This window comes from Haliotis rufescens, unplaced genomic scaffold (assembly GCF_023055435.1).
Source record: "Haliotis rufescens isolate VD_foot unplaced genomic scaffold, xgHalRufe1.0.p SCAF_2, whole genome shotgun sequence".
Lineage (NCBI taxonomy): Eukaryota > Metazoa > Mollusca > Gastropoda > Lepetellida > Haliotidae > Haliotis > Haliotis rufescens.
In genome coordinates this window covers 54,885,490-54,904,725 of record NW_025963890.1, presented here as the reverse complement: position 1 = coordinate 54,904,725, position 19,236 = coordinate 54,885,490, and the positions used below count along the sequence as shown (strand labels likewise).

At 38.6% G+C, this 19,236-nt stretch overlaps 1 protein-coding gene across 1 annotated transcript; it reads left to right on the top strand.

Moving 5' to 3' along the window:
* The first annotated feature begins 11,451 nt into the window (after positions 1 to 11,451).
* LOC124129044 (fucolectin-like) lies at positions 11,452 to 17,366 on the top strand. Its single transcript, XM_046492514.2, has 4 exons — positions 11,452 to 11,530; positions 13,903 to 14,136; positions 15,641 to 15,874; positions 16,563 to 17,366. Exons 1-4 carry the CDS (start codon positions 11,461 to 11,463, stop codon positions 16,847 to 16,849), a joined length of 825 nt encoding a protein of 274 aa, XP_046348470.2. The 5' UTR covers positions 11,452 to 11,460; the 3' UTR covers positions 16,850 to 17,366.
* Positions 17,367 to 19,236: the final 1,870 nt, after the last annotated feature.

Genomic DNA, 19,236 nt, shown 5'->3' with positions numbered 1-19,236 from the left:
TATGTTTACAATGCTTGTAAATCCAGCCTATGGCTCCATCTCGCTGTCCAGGGGCGGTCGGGGAGCCTAGTGGTTTAAAGGGGCACTGATCTAACGGAATTCCCCGGACTGGTTGTTGCCTTTGTTATTGTTTTTTCCCCGTGAGTACCCGGATGATACGCAACGCAACTTAGCGTGACCAGAGACTGGGCTTCCGTCTGCAAGGACAGCTAAATAAACTTGGAGGCTGGAGGCAATATTTGTTTTACGCATTTTTGCATAAACACTGATTGGTTAACCGGGATCTATAAAGATTTCGACAAAGGGCGCATGTTAATTAATTTCTTCAACCTAAACAAACAGACAAAAAGAACGGCGGAGCTGGTTATATCCCATTAGTTAGACGTCCCATTAGTTAGACGTCCCAATTGTTAGACATTTCTATTTAGGCAAAGAGGGAATATACCTACAGGTGTAATGGATCAGTCCTAATTAGATTAAAGTACTGAGTAGGGATAGGGGACTCACAGTTTAGGGAGTATAAATGTTATAATTTCGTTTAATTAACCTAAATTACCTTACTCTCAGCACAGGTTCAATAGGCATGAGATTTACTGTGTAAACTATGGAGTAGCTTAATTGTCTTACTGTATGATCAGTTGAAGGAGTTGAGTTTAGATTACGTACTCATCAAAGAAATAAAAATGATCTTGGGGTACGTATCATTATCAGTATCGATATGGATGGTTTAAGGAAAGTAGAGTACATCATCTCTCGGCGTGGAAGTGAGCAGTTGATATTAGATGGATATATTTACAACAGAAACCGCGAGAGGCAAACCTGCTCACATTCGAGATGTGTCGTCAAGACGTGCAATGGGAAATGTACGACTGTCGGTGACTTTCTTTGCAATCAGTCGGAACATAACCATCCGCCTGAAGATGAAACCAGAGTGAACTTTGTCAGCAATCTTCGTAAAAGAGCGCGAGAAGAAACCACACAGATGCAGGCATTGCACGAGGAAAGTGTAGTCTATTCTCTCTTGAAACCACAATTTGAATTAGAAAATTATCTGACGTCCCTACCCCTAAATAAAGCTATCCCTCTACTTTTATTTCGTACTTCATGCCACCACTTACCAATTGAAAAAGGAAGATGGAATGGGATACCTATTTGTGAAAGAAAATGTAAACTGCCTTTTATTGATGATATTGGAGATGAATTTCACTATATTTTTAAATGTCCATATTTTACTAAAGAAAGAATTTTGTATATCCCACCTACATATTCTAAAAGACCTAATATGATTAAATTTCAAAGACTTTTCACTTGTAAAGAGATATCTGTATTAAAAAACCTTAGTAAATTCTGTAAATATGTAATGCAAATTGTAAAATCTTCCGGCTAACCACAATCCGCAATTATAATGTGTATTTTGCTGTCAGTTTGTACCTCCTATGCCGAGGATCTCGGGCTGAGCGTAATAAAGTTCTGTTCTGTTCTAGAGGAGCAAGTCACTCAAGTAGATGAAGCCAGCATCCCAGCGATGCCATCATTTCACCAAACTGTATATAATTTATCAAATGTAAAGTGTCATTAAATGTTAAGTATAATATTAAAGTATCTATTTAAAGCTGCTTTGCTTTGTTTGTCAGATCTTATCTAGACTATTCCATTTTAAAGTCTGAGGTAACAAGCATAAGGGTTAGTGTGCACTCAACCGTTTAAAGTGTTGTTATAAGCTGTCTAACTATTGGGACGTCTAACTAATGGGAGGACACCGCGGAGCTCATCGGATGTCGTCATTTGGAAATACCCCAGATGGTTATAGTTTAATACTAAAAAAAAGTATCCATGCAGTGAAAGCATTTTTGGATTTCGGATTGCGTCGATAATACGATATCTACTCCCTTGTTGTCATCTACGTTTTCTCGTATAACCCCTACACTTGTGTATTTGTCGTCATTCACTTGAGGCTCACTTAATGAATTTATTACAGGTACAATTAGTGGTAGCACCACTTAGATTACCTGACAAAGGTTCCCATTTGGCATTTATTGTGTCTGGGGTAATTATTCAATCTAAATCCAGGTTTGAAGTGAGGTGAAATGTGTGTTATGTAATATGCACGTGGCAGACCAGCAAGAGGTGTATGATCAGTTGATTTACTTTTTTTTGTAAATCAACGGATCGTTCCTAGTCATCAAAGGATTAACAGAAAATACGTTGATTGATTAATCACTGTTATTTTGCACAGTGGATATGTCAAAAGTGAGTGTTTACATGTCTAGGTTTACTAAAACAAAGGGAATACACTCATATCATGGCGTGAAGTGCCGATGTTAAAACAACATACTTTGTTCAAAGGGTTAACTGACAATACGTTGATTGATTGATCATTGTTATCTATCACTCAATGGATTTTTTAGGAACTGTGGACGTTATGAAAATAGTTGTCACGTGGGCTTTCTCAGCTGACCCTTGAGACTTGACACCTATGTGAAACACCTGAAACAATCCAAGTGATCAGTTGAGAAACAGACACGGGTTAAAATATCCCCAAACGATATATATTTTAAAAAATATGTGATTGTTACAGAGACACGTGACATCGAATAAGGTTTTTTGTACAGCTGCAGACGAGTGGGATATTGTTCCTTTGTGTGGATATTCATGGATACATTCCCCGAACAAGGAAGCTGCCTAAAATTTATACACATAAATTTGGTAGGTTGTAATTATGGTATTTGCATTTTGTTTTCCTACATTTGCTGTAACATTGAACCGATTCGTCCTTGTTTCTCTATGTCTTGGTTTGGAAATTCTTCAATGCGCGATAGACGTTGTTTTCACAGGCCTTTTCCTTTTTAAGCGTGTATATATTACCGTCAATTTGTAAAACGTGATTCTCTCAGGCAATTTATAAAATGTGTAAATATTTCAGTCATTTTGACTAAAAAATCTGTCCAAATTGATTAAGACGATTAAAAGGGCCTACAAACATCACAACTGATTATTATGTAGGATTAGAAGCCAAACAACATAGAAATGTACTTTTCAACGTAACATTTTCAGTCTCTTGGTGATGACATTAAACATCAAAATGTTTGGAATTCGTTATCATAATAATACAGATGGAAATGTTTTTCAGTCACTTTGTAAAATAACTGAATATTTAGGCGTTTAATAAATTTGAAAATGTTACACATTTTGACAGTAAAAAAATATACACACTATATAAAAGCAATGCTCAGGTGAAATATTTACTTTGTGTTGCAAGTCAAAATAGTGTAAACGAAAATCGCAAAATTACCAAGCAAGTGTCTTATCAAAACTTCGTCACCATTACCGATGCTACCCACAAAGATACCTACATTTCCTTATTATCTCGAAAACTGTATTTCCTTTTGTTGATCAATGTGACCATACGCCCTTATTACTACCCATACAAGTGACTAATGCGCTTACGAATGGCGCAGCAGAGGCCGCGAACTAGTCTAGATTTCTGCTATACATCCGGGTACTCACTGGGGAAAAAACAATAACAAAGGCAACAACCAGTCCCGGGGAATTGCGTTAGATCAGTGCCCCTTTAAGCGTTCGTTCATCACGCCGAAGACCCGGGTTCGATTCCCGATGTTGGTACAATGTGTGAAGCCCATGTCTGGTGTCCCCCGCCGTGATATTGCTGGAATATTGCTAAAAGCGGCGTAAAATCATACTCACTCACTCACTCACTCACTCACTCACTCACTCACTCATCTCGCTGTCCATTTGCACAAAGCGATCACAGGTAGGGATTATTGTAAGCTGCGCTTCGGTCTTTGTAGTCCATGAACATACCTGGCCAAATGGCGCGCAAGAGAGGTCTATTTCATATAAATAATCCATTTTACCTTCAAATATTGTCATTCATTTTGTTCATCTGTGAGATTTAAATCGACGCTTCGAAAACACGAAGAAAGCATTACAGATGTCACGTCAGATATGGTGTTAATCGAGATAGGGATCCACCTAACTATGGATACGGTAGCCAGTATTTTCATCCGAGCCGGTGCTGAAAGAAGTGTAAAAAATATGCCTTTGATATTAATTGTGTCATGATAATACGGAAGGTGTCTGCGAGTTTTTTGTGATAACACAGGTGCAGCTTATATTTACACGCTAGTTTGGAATTGTTTTCCTTTGTATACATGTCGACGTTCACTGAGAAACATGTTCAATACGTTGATGTTGTTAAGTAGTGTTAATTCGGTATGCTTTGGAGTTAGGTTTCGCGACTATTGCCTTGATTGACAGGGTCTATGCTTTAATGCTAACTTGCCTTGATTGGTTGTTGATGGTATGACAGTTTGTTAATAAATTAAGCAGTCACCTGATCTACGTCACGCATTGTTTCCTCAAACTGCTTGTCGATCTCATCATATGTATTTGCGTGGTATTATATAATTGATTAAAGGTACTGTAAGTCCCCATGGTCCCCGGTATGGTGGCCTAACTTTAGTTGTTGGTGATCAATAGCCTGTTTTTACGATGTTTCGTCTGTCATAATCCAATCATTTTAATGTTCTAAAACTAGTTTTAAAGTTATAATCAGTGATATATTGCTAGTTGTTGTACTGTCCTTTGACGACAGTTTTTTTATATATGCTATTACTTGTGCAAGTAACGATATAGCTGAAATATTGCCGATGTGACTTTAAATATAAACTCACTCACTGACTCACTCACTATAATTGATTATCATTAAACTATCGTTGCAACGATAGTTATTTGTTGTTGAATTAAAAAGAATTGACAGTGAATTAGTTCGGGTCATTGAGGTATTATGGTGGAAGCCGGGTCACGTTCAGATTTAGACCGTGACGTCATAACAAACTTTGTCATTATTTCTCAACAGAATTATCTATTGGCCGTATTACAATTATAGCACATGCTGTGAAAAAAGACACACGACTGTTTTTCCTGAATAAATTATAAAGAGGCATAATGGCTTCTTTGATAGGCATTTAGAAGTTGGAGTGATAAGTAAGGATAAGAAATTATGGATGAACTCTTAATTGTAATAAAGAAGTTGTTCATCCATAAATTCTTATCCTTACTTAGACATAATGGCTGAGCAGCTAATTGCTTACATGCCATAGACTATGACAATCTAGAGGAGAACATAAGACCTAAATATTTATAGTAAGTGACTACACTCAAGGCAGACGAACAAAGAAACCACTTTTCATGTTTTGCAACAATACCACCTTTTCAAAAACTACAACATTGGTTGTATTCAGATTTACTTCAAGGCTCCATTTTGAAGTGTAACTCTGGAACACATTTAACTGTTTCTGCAAGCCATTTACAGAATAGGAAAAAATACATCCATTCAGGTTACTGATAGCGTCCGAGGCCTCTCTTTCAGTGATCTTATATAATTACCTGACAGGAGCTCATCCGAAAAGGGTAAATCATTACAGTTATCATATGTAGGAGAGAGCAGAAACTCCTCCACAACACAATCAAACTCATTATTATCAGTTCCTTGTAAGGGATTAAGAAGATCTCTAAAGTTAATCAGCAAGTCACTTGTCGCTGTATGACCTTTTTCACTGTCTTCTAAAACTGTTTACAATCACTGTGTTTAGCAGCAGTATTGATTTCTTCATTTAAATGTAGGCCATAGTTAAGTTTCTTTTTGTTGCAACATTTCCTAAAACCATCGTTGGCTGATATGTATTGCTTTAAGTTTGAAGCACACTTACAACTTCTGAATTTATTCAAAAGTCTGTATTTTCCAGACTTCAGAAACTCGCTCTCCTTATCAAACCACGGAGGCTGATATCTTTGTCTTCCTGAAGATCCTATAGAAACAGCACCAGCTGACTTTGCACAGTAGAGTGTGATATCTCTGAGCTTACATACTGCAGCATTTACATTTTGATCTACCAATAATATATATATTCTTCAAACATCACTTTACAAATATATTCACTGAGATACTTAACATAAGATGAAAACTGTTCTGAATTTATATTTAGGAACATAGGATATATTAACAGAAGCAGTACTTTCCTTGTATACTCCAGCAGTAACAATATCCTTGAAACTGCATACTAAAGGTAAGTGATCCGACTCAAATCAGTGCGTGGTGAAAAGGACATATCTAATACATTTGGAAATAACTCAGTAGATACAATAAAATAGTCTACAACGCTGACACATTTAATCAACGATTGAAGACATGGCTCGAGGAAAGTGATCTCTCCGAGGAGCAACATGGTTTTCGACCTAAGAGAAATTGTTTAGAACATATATATCCACTGGTTCATCTCGTTAATAACAGGATACTCAGCACACAGTCTGCCTATGTATGTTTGGTAGACACGGGGAAAGCGTTCGGTATTTTAAACCGTAACTGCTTATGGTTTAGGATGATTAATGATGCAACTTGACATCAAAGGAAGAATTTTAGATGCATCACAGAACTAAATTCTGATGTCCAGTGTTCTTTGAACAAAAAGATACAGTTACTCTCGGTGTCAAACAAGGCTGCAAATTGTCTCCTACATTATGTTCAATTTATGTCAACGACTTAGCTGAGGAAATTAATAACTGACTTTCACTTTGGTGAGTTCATTGGAGTATGAACCTTCAAAGAGTGATGACTTGGTTGATGCATATCATCGATCCCAATTACGTGGATCGATACTCATGACATTAATCACTGGACTGTCTGGTCCAGATTCGATTATTTACAGACCGCCGTCATATAGCTGGAATATTGCTGAGTGCGGCGTTACACAACAAACAAACAAATCATAGAGTGAGGGCCAAACTGTTTGAACGTGGAAGCTTGATTACAGATGTGTTACTTAGACACTTAGGTAAATTCATTGATTGCTGTGGACTGTCACTGTCAGCCCAGACACGGATCGAGTCGATACTTCGATTGTTCGGATGTGCATTTCTTCGTTTTGTTCACAATAGGATATTCGTAATCGATCATGCAGTCAAACTCTCTGACGTTTCTCAATATATATTGAAAGCTGAGTTTAAGATTAAAGGGTCTAAATGATCAGAAAGAACGCTTCTGTGTGTATTCGTGCAAGGGAATTCCCAGGGGTTCCACCAGGAATGTGAAAGTAGTCCGTCAGTGTTTACGTCATTTCAAGAAAACTGTCTCGTGAAAAACGTATGAACGTCAAATTGTGTCGTTCATACACTTATGTATGAACGTCAATTTCGCGGTCATGTGACCGACCTCTCGTCCAATGGAAAAGCCGTACATCGTGTAAACTTCAAATTAAATAATTATTCTAAAATGTGGCATGCAGTTTAATGAGCATATCGCTGACGATATCGCATTGATAACCCCGGATGAAATTTCTCTCCAGCGTATGCTGTCTGGCTGTGCTGGAGTGGGGTACTTGTTGTGAGAAGAGACAAGATCCAGATTATATACACTTTATACCCAAATCAGTGGAAATTACTAATTACAACTATTAAGAAATTATATGTGTCGCAACAACTATCGATCTGAAGAAAACGGTTAAAGAACTCAAATAAATACAGAGGAATTCAAGTCATTCAAAACAAAGCGTGTAAATATTTCCTTGGTGTGAGGAAGAATGCCTCAAACCTTGCCACCAGGGGGGATATGGGTTGGCACAAACCCTCCCCGCATAAAGGCTTATTCATAAAATCTGCAGATGGTCTACTACCAGAAGAGTGAGTGAGTGAGTTGGGTTTAACGCAGCTTTTAACAGTATTCCAGCAATATCACGGCGTGTCAGCTTAATGTGGGAGGAAGTGATGCAGGTCTCAGACGTTTACCACTTCGGTGAAACCCACGAGCACGGGTATGGTGCTGACAAACCTGGAAACATAATCGGGTCGAGCCGGGATTCGAACCCACAATCATAGGTTTATGGCGTGCCTAATGGACGCAACGGATCGCGGCGCCTTAGACGACTGGGCCACCCGTGTCCCCACTACCAGAAGAGAATCACCTGTTAACAAAACTTTGAATATATTCCAAAAGCATAATGTATCATGGGTTATTATATAAAATTTGAGCTTAAAGATGAATGTTAATATTTTTACAGGAATTATTGGTATATAGAGACAATCTGCAATGGTATTGTAACATCTGGAATGGCAACGGAAAACTTAATGGCAACAAGTTAAGAACCTGCAGACTGTATAAGTCCCAGTTCCTCTCCACGCACGTATGTAAAAACAGTTGAAAAAAAGATGAAAGAACTGAACTGACTAAGTTCAGGTGTGGATCACATCTTATATTTATAGAGTCAGGCAGATGTTCCAAGGCCGCCATTCCTTTATCTGAACTTCGATGTTGCAACAGTTGTGCACCGAAAGAAATTCTGATTGCCTGTTGTTTTTATACAGACTTAAGGCAGAGTTTACTCAGTGCGGCTGCCGCTGTTAACTGTAACTTTAAGTATTATGATTCTGTGCAGAAATTCAGAGACAGAGAGAGAGAGAGTGGTGAGGCGAAATGGGGTTTAACGTCGCGTCCAAGATTATAATATAGCGACGTGCATGTACGTGTGTGTGTGTGGCTGCTTGCACTAGTCCGGAATGATGCCGATTTATAGTGCTAGTCCACTGAGATACCATGCCGTAGTTTAACTTGAATACCCCATTCAGACACAGTATACTGACTCCGAGCCAACCAGTATCATCCATGTATGTATGTTTGTGAGTATGTATGTGTGTGAGTATGTATGTATATACTGGTAAGTATGTATGTGTGTGTGTGTGAGTATGTATGTATATACTGGTGTGTGTGTGTGTGTGTGTGGCAAGATGAGCGATATATTGTTTTGTTTTAAGGTGGATGGGTGGTGGGGGTGGGGTATTAATTCTTATTTCCCGGAGGGTGGGGAGGCTGTGCTGGACTCGTAACCCTTGATGTTTTATATTGTGATATACTATGTGTTTTACTGGCTCTCATAGCCCTCGGGGCATCCACTGCGGTGGGTGAGACAAAAATACAATTTCTTTTTCTTCTTCTATGAAATGTGTAGATGCAACTTATAAATACCAAAAGCAACTAGTACCACTAGACTGTACATCAATTACTTATAGGCATGTACCGCAAGTCTCCCATTTACGTGGATAGCACAAAGGCAAAGAGAAAAGTTAATGGGTTTGTCGCAGCGTGCAGAGTGATCTCGTCATCAACACACGTTGTCTGCCTAAACATTACACATACATGTACGTGCTTGTCTTAAAACAGCTAAAACTCGAGATTAGTCATAATATTTCTGCCGATCAACCTGTCCAGAATTGCAACGGAACAAAGTATGTTCCATATAATATGCATGTTTTTATGAAAACGCATCAGAAAGTGGATTCCTGTTTCAGCAGACCAAGCAAATGTGTCGACACTTGCTTGGTCTTCAACTCAATTTTAGTATTTATACTTAAAACAAAGTTACGTGAACTTTAATGACAGTTGGATGGACGGAATCATTTTGCTAACACGCATAAGCGCAAGCTTGTAACAGACATCTCGTATTCTATGCATGTTCATAAGGATGTCTTGTGTTCATATAAACATAATAATTGGGGACTATATACATAAGTTTGTTTGTTTGTTTGTTGTTTAACACTGCACACAACAATATTCTAGTTATATGACGGCGGTCTGTAAATAATCGAATCTGGACCATACAACTCGGTGATTGATGTCATGAGCATCGATCACGCAACTGGGATACCCTGACATGCATCAACCAAATTAGCGAGCTTCACCACCCGATCCCGTTAGTCGCCCCTTTCGACAAGTATAGTTGCCTCTTACGGCAAGTGTGGATTACTGAAGACCTATTCTAACCCGGATCTTCCCGAAGCTAATAAAAAGTATACTATAAATTTGCATATCATGGCGTAAACATTTAAAATGAACAATCATTCCCAGATGCAAGAAAAGAACCACTCGTGACCATGAGTTTCGTATCCTGTACGAATGGTTAACGGGAGATAGTTCATTGAATCTTTGTGATTCACTTGTTGGCTTGAAGATGTCTTTGGTTTGGTTAAGTCTTGCCACTTCACTCTGTGGCTCCAATATCCCTTCATATTATAGGCTAGGTAAACTGAACGTAACAATTTTGCAGAGTTTAGTACTGTCATAACGACTGATTTACGACTAAAGTACATTTGACTCCAAAGGCTAATTACCCTGTAGCCATGACATATATATGTCTCCATTACTTAATTGTCATTATGTTTAAGACACTAATCCCCGTTGTTAATCCTCACCAACATATCATTGTGTTTTGACTGTCAGTCAGCCTGGACTACCATATCACTTCCCTTTAACTACTGCTTTTTATAGTATGGCATTTATTGCCTTAATTGATCATCCCCTGAACTATGTCGGTTCATCACGCCCATATGTCCAATGTCCAAAGCAACGTCATTGTCTCTTTGTCTGTCCATTGTTGTTCATTACTATATATGTGTTACCATTAGTATATGTGTTAGTCAAGCTTGGTATTCCAAGTGCTGGTGTAGGGACGACCTCGAGCAGGATGTGCCGCTCGTAGGAAACGTCCTGAGGTGAGCTGGAGGTCCGCTCACTTCATGTATGCCTGAGCTGGAAGGTCCGCCCATCGCTGTGTTTGTGTTGTCAGAGCAGGGATTCCGCTCATTGTGCAATTGACAGTGATGTCGATTTTATTCTATATCCCCTCCCAAGAGCTAATTCCCAGTCAACATGCGCGTTAACAGTTCTCTAGAGAAAGCTTAATCACAAAAATCAATTTTGTAAAACGGAAGTAGCGTAAAACAAACGATACAAAAAGTCACCTATGTTAAAACAAGTTCCCGATGTTTGTCGCGCTGCACAATTTCAACTTACGGAGCGTGTGATTTCAGTACTTTCGCTTGGACATTTAAACATTTTCTAAGAAGGTAATGAATCTAGGAATAGTTATGTTCGTGACAACATCGCGATCACATTTTTCACCTCAGTTGTCCTTTTAACTTTTCTGATCACCCTTGCATACTATTGTTGGCAACAACAACATGGCAGTAAAATAACCTTCCTTTAATGGCATATGACTTTGGCAGACAAAAAAACTGATTATGTAAACAGCTCTGCCAGTTTGTATAAAAGACAACACGTAGCACAAAACGTTCATCGATTCTGTTCCTGAAAATTGAACACAAATTGTATTGAGCTCGGCGACTCGGTTTAAAAGGATGCAGACTAACTAGGGAAATATCTTTTATTTATACATGTAGTGTAAAACTTTTAGCCAATCAGACAAGACTTACAGTATTGATCAAGTACTTCAATTATTGTATGTATGTTTGTAGAATATTAAAAAAAGACAGAACGTTGTATTGGTCCAGTGACGTATCAATACCAGGACTGCGCTACCTTGGAAGTGCGTCAAAACAAAACTAACTTTCCTTATCACTTTGTGTAGGCAGAGGATGGTCGGAACAAGAAGGATGCATGTTTCAGCGCTGTTGTGCTGTGAAATATTGGGATTCATCCTTCACTATTTTCCTTCTGTCTGCGGTAAGTCCTTCAATTACTGTATGGCATACAATTATTTTTCATTGGTTATCACGCTGAATCTTTATGTATAGATCTAAATATGAAACAAATGAGACAGTTTCACTCTTTTATTTCTGGTTCAGGTGGGTAGATCATTCAAAGGGACTGGGCTATTTGACCGTTATTGAACGATCATCGATATACCTGGAGCTCATGGAGTTCTTGGCCAAAGTCACCCGTTTTGATTTTGACAATCCAAGTAGACATTCTAATTTATATGCATTAAGCAAATGATCAACAAGAACGGGAGCACAATTGGTGCCCATGGGGATGCCTACTTCCTGCCGTAATGTCTTATTTCCAACTTTCACAGATGTTCTTGTGAGGACATTTTACATATTGTTCTCTCAGTGAACTTCAGGTGAAATTCAGATGACTTTTGCTCTTTTTTGCAAATTGTCCTGAACCTCTGAGATATCGAAATGTAACTATATCTATCGTCACCAACAAATGGCCCATGTATCACGGAATTAAGTGTTTCCTTAAGTGTGCCATGCAGGACAGTGGTGTATCAAGTTGAAAATCAAATGCTTTGGCATTATTAATTGAACTTTGTTTTTTTCTATACTAATCAATCATGTCAATCAGGTCCTGTGAGGTTTTGAGAATCCACATAGTATTAATTACACCTGTCTCAAATACTTTCTGCGAATATATAGAATTCCTTCATTGATTGTATCAAAGGTTATCGTTAATCTTTGAGACAGAGATTTGGTAGTACATTACGTTTTTCTGGACGCAGCAATATATCTCGCTTTGTATTGATATGTATTGAGCGTTGGAATCTAATATAAATGTGGAATGGACATATTCTAGGTTTTAGAGTCAGGTCAAAAGGTGATAGTACTGATGTGTGTTTTTCACAGATTCTTTTCCCGGTTAACATACTGGCCTTATATGTGACAATATTTGACTTGTCACTCATACCTCGGGGAAAAACTGTCGGTCACCAATGACTGTATTGGAGCAGTGTGATGAGTCTTGGCAGCCACAAGTACTTGATTTTACATCATGACCTGTCTATTTACTTTAACTCGTTGCCTTAATTGAACAACTTGGATTCAATGGTGTGAAACGGTTGGTGGTGCGTGAAATGTGAAATAGTGTGGGACATTTTCCGAAACCGGAATAAGAATGTTACTTAATTTTAAGGCATCAACGCCTTTATAAACAACATGCTGTCTTTGTCTGAGAGTCTGTTTCTGGTTTGGTCTAACGTTTCAGAGTAATATCAAGAACGATACTCTCTAGTCGATACTGTCTGCAGACCCATCAATCACAAAATTATTGCTGCAGTCATTTGATTTCCTTCAACGACATAGAGGATGTCTTACTTTATGGAGACCCAATGGTTCCTGAATGAGAAGCAACACATCTTCCAAATTGATGCATCATTTGGCTTTCGTCCTTTTTTGTGACCATGGTTGCTTTGACGTCTGTGGCATACCAGACAGACCCAATTCATTGATGCTGGCAGTTAGTTGTTTAGAAACACTGTCAACGTCTCGTATTGTGCCATAACATCAATCTGGCATTGCTGTACATAATAGACACATCCAATCATTTTCTCTGAACATTGTCTAAGGTCGACTGCATTTAAGGCTATAAGATGGGGATGGTATATCTTCTCTGATTGGTTCATATCTTGAAATAATGAATTACGCAATTAAACATATATTAGCCACATGACACACAATAAGAAAACAAATGTTTTGACCTTTCACTATTCGCATGTTAACATAAGTGTCAGCATTTTCAGAATCTCATCAAAACCAGATTTTCACTCCGATATTTGACACCTCTGTGGGTGAAAACCTGACAACCCCTCTATAGAAGGTCATTGTAAATCTAACATCCATCTAGAATATAGAGCACATATAAGATATTAGACATCACTATAGGGTTAAACTGAAATATGGAATTTTTAACGACAGAAAAGCGACCGAAAGTTATGTTTGACACCCTTTGTAAATGACATCATAATGAGTCAAAGAGACCTTGTGTTAAATTTGGAATAACCCTGTTGAAAACATAATTTACCAAACTTAATGAGACTTGTAAATATAACACAACACTAGAAAAGAATTATCCGAAGAAGCAGATTTCATTGGGCTTAAAAGGCAAAATAGTGAAGAAAATTAAGCCCCGTGATATGTGTGCCTATTTCGATATTCATGCATACCAGTGAGGTAATCTTTTCTTCTTTACTTCATATGCAAAGCTTATACATTCCAAATTAGATGTAGAATTGTTTTATTGATGATATCAGTGTTGACAGGAAGTACTGGTCTAAAATCCCGAACTATCAAGAAACACCTATCCCTTTCATTCAGCATATTGCCTTGACAACGTTGCCAGTAGAAAACCTGCTGTCCAGAGTGCTGTTGCGTTAGGGGGGGTGCCGAGTCGAGCCGTGGACGGAAATGGGGAACTTATCTTCGAACGTTCATCTTGTACGTACAGCCCCGGAACCAGTAGTCATCCACTGCCGTGGTGGCGGGTGGATCTGCAGAAGGTCGTTAACGTTGAGGCGGTCACCATCGTGAACAGAGGATTCAGCAAATTTGGTGAGTATCCATCATTCACATTGAATAACATCACGATATATTTACCACAGCGTTAAATCACCTGTGGTGGCGGGTGGATCTACAAAAGGTCATAAACATCGAGGCGGTCACCATCGTTAACAAAGGACTCAGTGAAAAGGGTAAATTTTCATCATTCACATTGAATAATATCACGATGTATTTTTTATGTATGAGACGTTACAATTTTTGGTCGACATTGCGCTCCTAAACAGTAAAGCATACATACAGGCAATATATTCCGTTCACATATACCATACATTTATTACCTATTTGATTAGTAAAGAAACAAATGCTCATGGATTTTTTATGATAATGGACAGGCCTTTGTCGCGTCCATTTTCGCCGTTTTACCAATATTCCAGCAACATCACAGTATGGGACACCAGAAATTAGCTTCACACATTGTATCCCCGGTGTGACGAGCAAACGCTCAAAGACTAGACTGCCCCGCCTACCCGGGTTAATGCCTCGCATCAGTGTTTTCAATAAAAATTCGAAAAAGTGTAGTGCTTGCATTTATAACGGAATGTCCTTTGACCAAGCGTTTATACGAGGTAGGCGTTTTTTAATAGTTTTTTTTAGTTTTTATCGTTTAAAATGTCTCTCTTCGAGGCTCCGTCTTTGCGTCGTTTGAAGTGGCGCTTATTCAAAGACTTACGGTAGGTTAAACGGGATAGGCTCGTTTCAGGAGCAAACTGTGGAAACTGTATATAATCACTACAGTACTGAAAGTGCTTATTGCTATTGAGGATTTTTGGAAGATGGTAGGCATTGTTAGTAGTATTATTAAGGGTAGAGCTTCGGCCTTTGCTACTTCATTTTTAATGTTTTATTATTGTTTACTTTTCGAAAGGCAACATATGTTCAAATGAAAGTAGTGTTCACTTCCGCATCTTAAGTCACAAGCTGTTCAATATTATTGTCAAAGGGAGACAAAATCAGACAACAGATGCCTTTTGCAGGTCGTAATATTTAGTTTGCGAATTTACATATCCAAGACAAGAATTGAACTCCGTTTAAATGTAGCTTAATTCCTTAACTTCAACATGTTCAACAAACGTTGTTAATGCATACCTCAAATGCTAAACTGGTGCCTTTTGCAATTCAGGAATGTAAAACTTTCGTTTTGTTCGCTTCCCAAGCTCATATGTAAGTCGAGGGTAGGAACTGAGTCCAAAACTGGGCTTCAAATGCAAAGCTCACTCGCCATGTATTGTTTGTGCAGGATTTGCATAAATAATAAGGTTTTGTGCATTTACGTTTTGTATATACATCAAATGAGTAAGGTAATTCCTATTTCTTTTGGGGTTTAACCAATTCCATTCATCTTCATCATCCACCGGCCTCTCATAAGAAGGTTGAGTATTACTACTAAAGACTACATGATAATCATACTGATGTCTATTTGTGGTATTTGTGCTCAGTTTTACAACTATTGTCTTGTAAAAACTTACACAATTCTTTCACATTATTTCGGTTTCAGACTGGCGTCTACACAACTTTGACATTGAAATATTCTCAGCTGATCCAGTTGAGAGCCCTGCAGCAAATGGTCAGATGTGTTTTTCCTTCTTTGGGGAATTTGGGAGTGCAGTTACAGAAACTCTCAGATGCATGTATCCCGTTGAGGGGCGATATGTCCGGATAAAGAAGAGGCATCAGAAACATGACGACACGCTAACTCTGTGTGAAGTGGCAGTCCACCCAAAGATAAATGGTCAGCGAAACAATATTCCAAATGTTTAACAGTTGAAACTTGTCAATTGTTCAGATTAACAATTGTTAGGGAGTATTGTACCATTATACCACTTCTGAAGACACTTTAAAAAACACCCACAGTTGGAAGGCTGAGCGTTGCAATACCGACCAGCCATGGCAGATTAAATTCAAACATATAAAAAACGTCGGATGTTCTGTAACTTCTTTTGAGAAGTATTATTAGTAGTAGTCGTTATAGTAGTAGTAGTAGTAGTAGTAGTAGTAATAGTAGTAGTAGTAGTAGTAGTGGTGGTTGTGGTAGTGGTAGTTTCTATTTAATTCATTAGGATGGCCCTGTTAAGTTGGACAAACAATCTCACAAACGTGCACTTTAGACTTTATTACTCAAATGTCACTGATAATGAGATGAGATAGTTAATACCATTTATACTATCATTTGATAATCATAAGGAAAACGCAAATTATTATAATAATTTGCATCGAAGACACTTTCTGAACTGCAGATAAAAAATGTGGATAGTAAATGCGTCGATTTAACTGATTTCTGTCCTGAAACACTTGCTAGGGATATATAATCGTTTTGTAATACCATGCTGTATCATGTAATAATATCTGATGAATACCATATAGCCGATCAATACCAGTTTCGCAAACAGAAATACGAATTATTTCTTTGACACTTTCAGAAAATAACTGCAGTTTCGGTCAGCGGTCCCCGTCCACCTTTGTGCCCTTCACAGAGATGTATCACACGACCAGACCCAGGCATGAAATCATCGGCAGCTTGAAGACCTGCATGATTGAATGTACGATGATGTGGGCATGTGATGGCTTTAACTTTAATAGCCTTGACAGCAGCAATCTCAATGGAACATGTGAGTTTGTGGCTGTGTCACTGGCAAAACTATACGGCAAATCAGGATGGACATATTACAAGGCCATCTGTTCCGAAACTCCACCACAATACGTGTAGGAATTGATGTATTGGTGCGGCTGCTCAACTCTGCAGTGTGCAATTGCTAAGGTGACTAATCATAACTGTTGAGATATAGCCTTGCAAACATACAAGTCGGCTGTGAATGGTCGTCACTGTCAGTAACAAAACAAACATATTGAGCACATGGAAATCTGGGCCAACAGAAGGAAAACTAGGATGTGAATCAAGTCTTTGTCATTTAGAAGTGATACACTTAAGGAACAGATGTCAACACCTTTATTATGAGGAAGACAACATTTTGAGTATTTACTTACTCCTTCAGGTGATACGTGAGTAAGTATGAAGGAGTAAGCATATTCTCCGAAACGTTTTGTTCCTCATAATGAAGAAGCTGACATCCATATTTTCTCTTCCTTAGGATATGAATGTTGTATTTCATGTATTTGTTTCAACTAATTGGCAGCTTATGTGTTTGTTTGTTTGTTGTTTAGCTCCTCACTAAGATATGTTCGTGTAATATGACAGTTGTCTGTATAATAATTGAATCAGAAACCGAAAATTCAGTGATTGACAACTTATGATATTTTAAGACACACATATTTTCCCAACACTAACTTTACAAATAAAAGATTCACTCAGATTTGATTGGATGGTTTGTTTTTAAACGCCGCACTCAGTAATATTCCAGCTATATGACGGCGGCCTGTAAATAATCGAGTCTGGACCAGACTATCCAGTGATTGACATCATGAGCATCGATCCGCGCAATCGGAATCAATGACATGAATCAACCGTTAGTCGCCTTTTACGACAAGCATTGTCGCCTTTTACGGCAAGTATGGGTTGCTGCAGACCTATTCTACCCCTGGAATCTTCACGGGTCTCCACACAATTTGGATCGATGACATGAATCAACCAAGTCGGCGAGTCTGACCACCCGATCCCGTTAGTCGCCTCTTACGACAAGCATAGTCGCCTTTTACGGCAAGCACTGTGTCATTGATTATTATGACGTCAAGACAGAGCGCCAGTCGGCAAGATTTAATGCTTCATTGAGTTTCCATTCTGTCCTTTCATGCATCACCTTGGGAAACGTTTGCTTCATTGTTATGTATACATGTTTATACAAAGCTTAAAGGCAAGGTTTCAACAAACATCTCGTATTTTTAACATGTTCACGAGGATGCCTCAGTCATTTGGGGACTTTTTAAATAAGTATACTGTAAACTTACATCACCTGGCGTAAAAATATATGAACAATAAATTCCATGCAAGTACATGTATAAAACCACTGGTGCAAATGAGTTCAGGGATAGTTCAAGCGATCTCTGTGACTCACTAACATGAAGACGCGATTTTAGTTCCAGTCGACCATTGAATTTGGTGAAAACGTACCACTTCAATCTTTGGCCTCAAAAATAAATATTTTAGGGCATGTTTAATCACCAATGCTTGACCAAAATCTAAGTTTCTAAAACGGAAATAGCGTAAAACAGACGATAAAATGTTTGGTTAAATCGTCGCTGAAACGAAAAGATCCTCCACTGGGGTTAAAACGGGTTCCCATGTCGTGCTTCGCAATTTTAAAGACCAGGCCAGCGCCCAGCCTGCCCCATTTCCACCCTTTTTATTCGCATTATGGGGATTATCTGCATTTATGCTCATCCATAGTAAACATGCAGTGTGGCTATTTTTGCAGGATTACCAGAAATAGATACACCCTTAGATTTGCTCTTGACTGGTGTTTGAATTGCGGCTGACCGCTTCTTAACGTAACCTAATAGCTGCTTAACCGAAGATAACTTACGTGAGTGAGTGAGTTGGGTTTAACGCCGCTTTTAACAGTATTGCAGTTATATTGCGGCGTGTCAGCTTAATGTGGGAGGAAAGTCCGAAGTTATGCAGGTCTCAGACGTTTATCACTTCGGTGAAACCCACGAGGGCGGATATGGTTATGACAAACCTAGAAACATAATTGCGGCGAACCGGGATTCGAACCCACAATTATATTAAGTTTCTGGCGTGCCCAAGGGACGCAACTCTGCACAGCGAATCGCGGCGCCTTAGACGACTGGGCCACCCGTGACCCCTGTAGATAACGTGAGATAGATTTATATAGTAAATGTAGCTTTGGGACACGCCACGAAATAGGTTTGTTTTGGAAAACGATTACGGGGCGTCTGATTTCAACACTTTCATTTGGACATTAAATATACTGTTTAAAAAAAAGAAACGCAAAGCCAGATTTGTGCGAGGTAGGAAAATACATTTATACAAGGAACCGTACAAGGTATTGAGCCAAAATGTTGTGGAGAGAACACTTGGTGATTGTAGTTATCTCAGCTATCGGTACATAGGAAAAGTCAAGGGTGAAGGTCAGCTACCATCAATAACGGGTATGTCCCCCGTTGGAATCGATAGCG

Excerpts from the sequence above, each read along its gene's own strand:
- LOC124129044 (XM_046492514.2), top strand. The coding sequence starts at position 11,461 with ATGCATGTTTCAGCGCTGTTGTGCTGTGAAATATTGGGATTCATCCTT. Across the intron at positions 14,137-15,640 it reads CAGAGGATTCAGCAAATTTG|ACTGGCGTCTACACAACTTT; the intron begins GTGAGTATCCAT and ends TTTCGGTTTCAG. Across the intron at positions 15,875-16,562 it reads AGTCCACCCAAAGATAAATG|AAAATAACTGCAGTTTCGGT; the intron begins GTCAGCGAAACA and ends TGACACTTTCAG.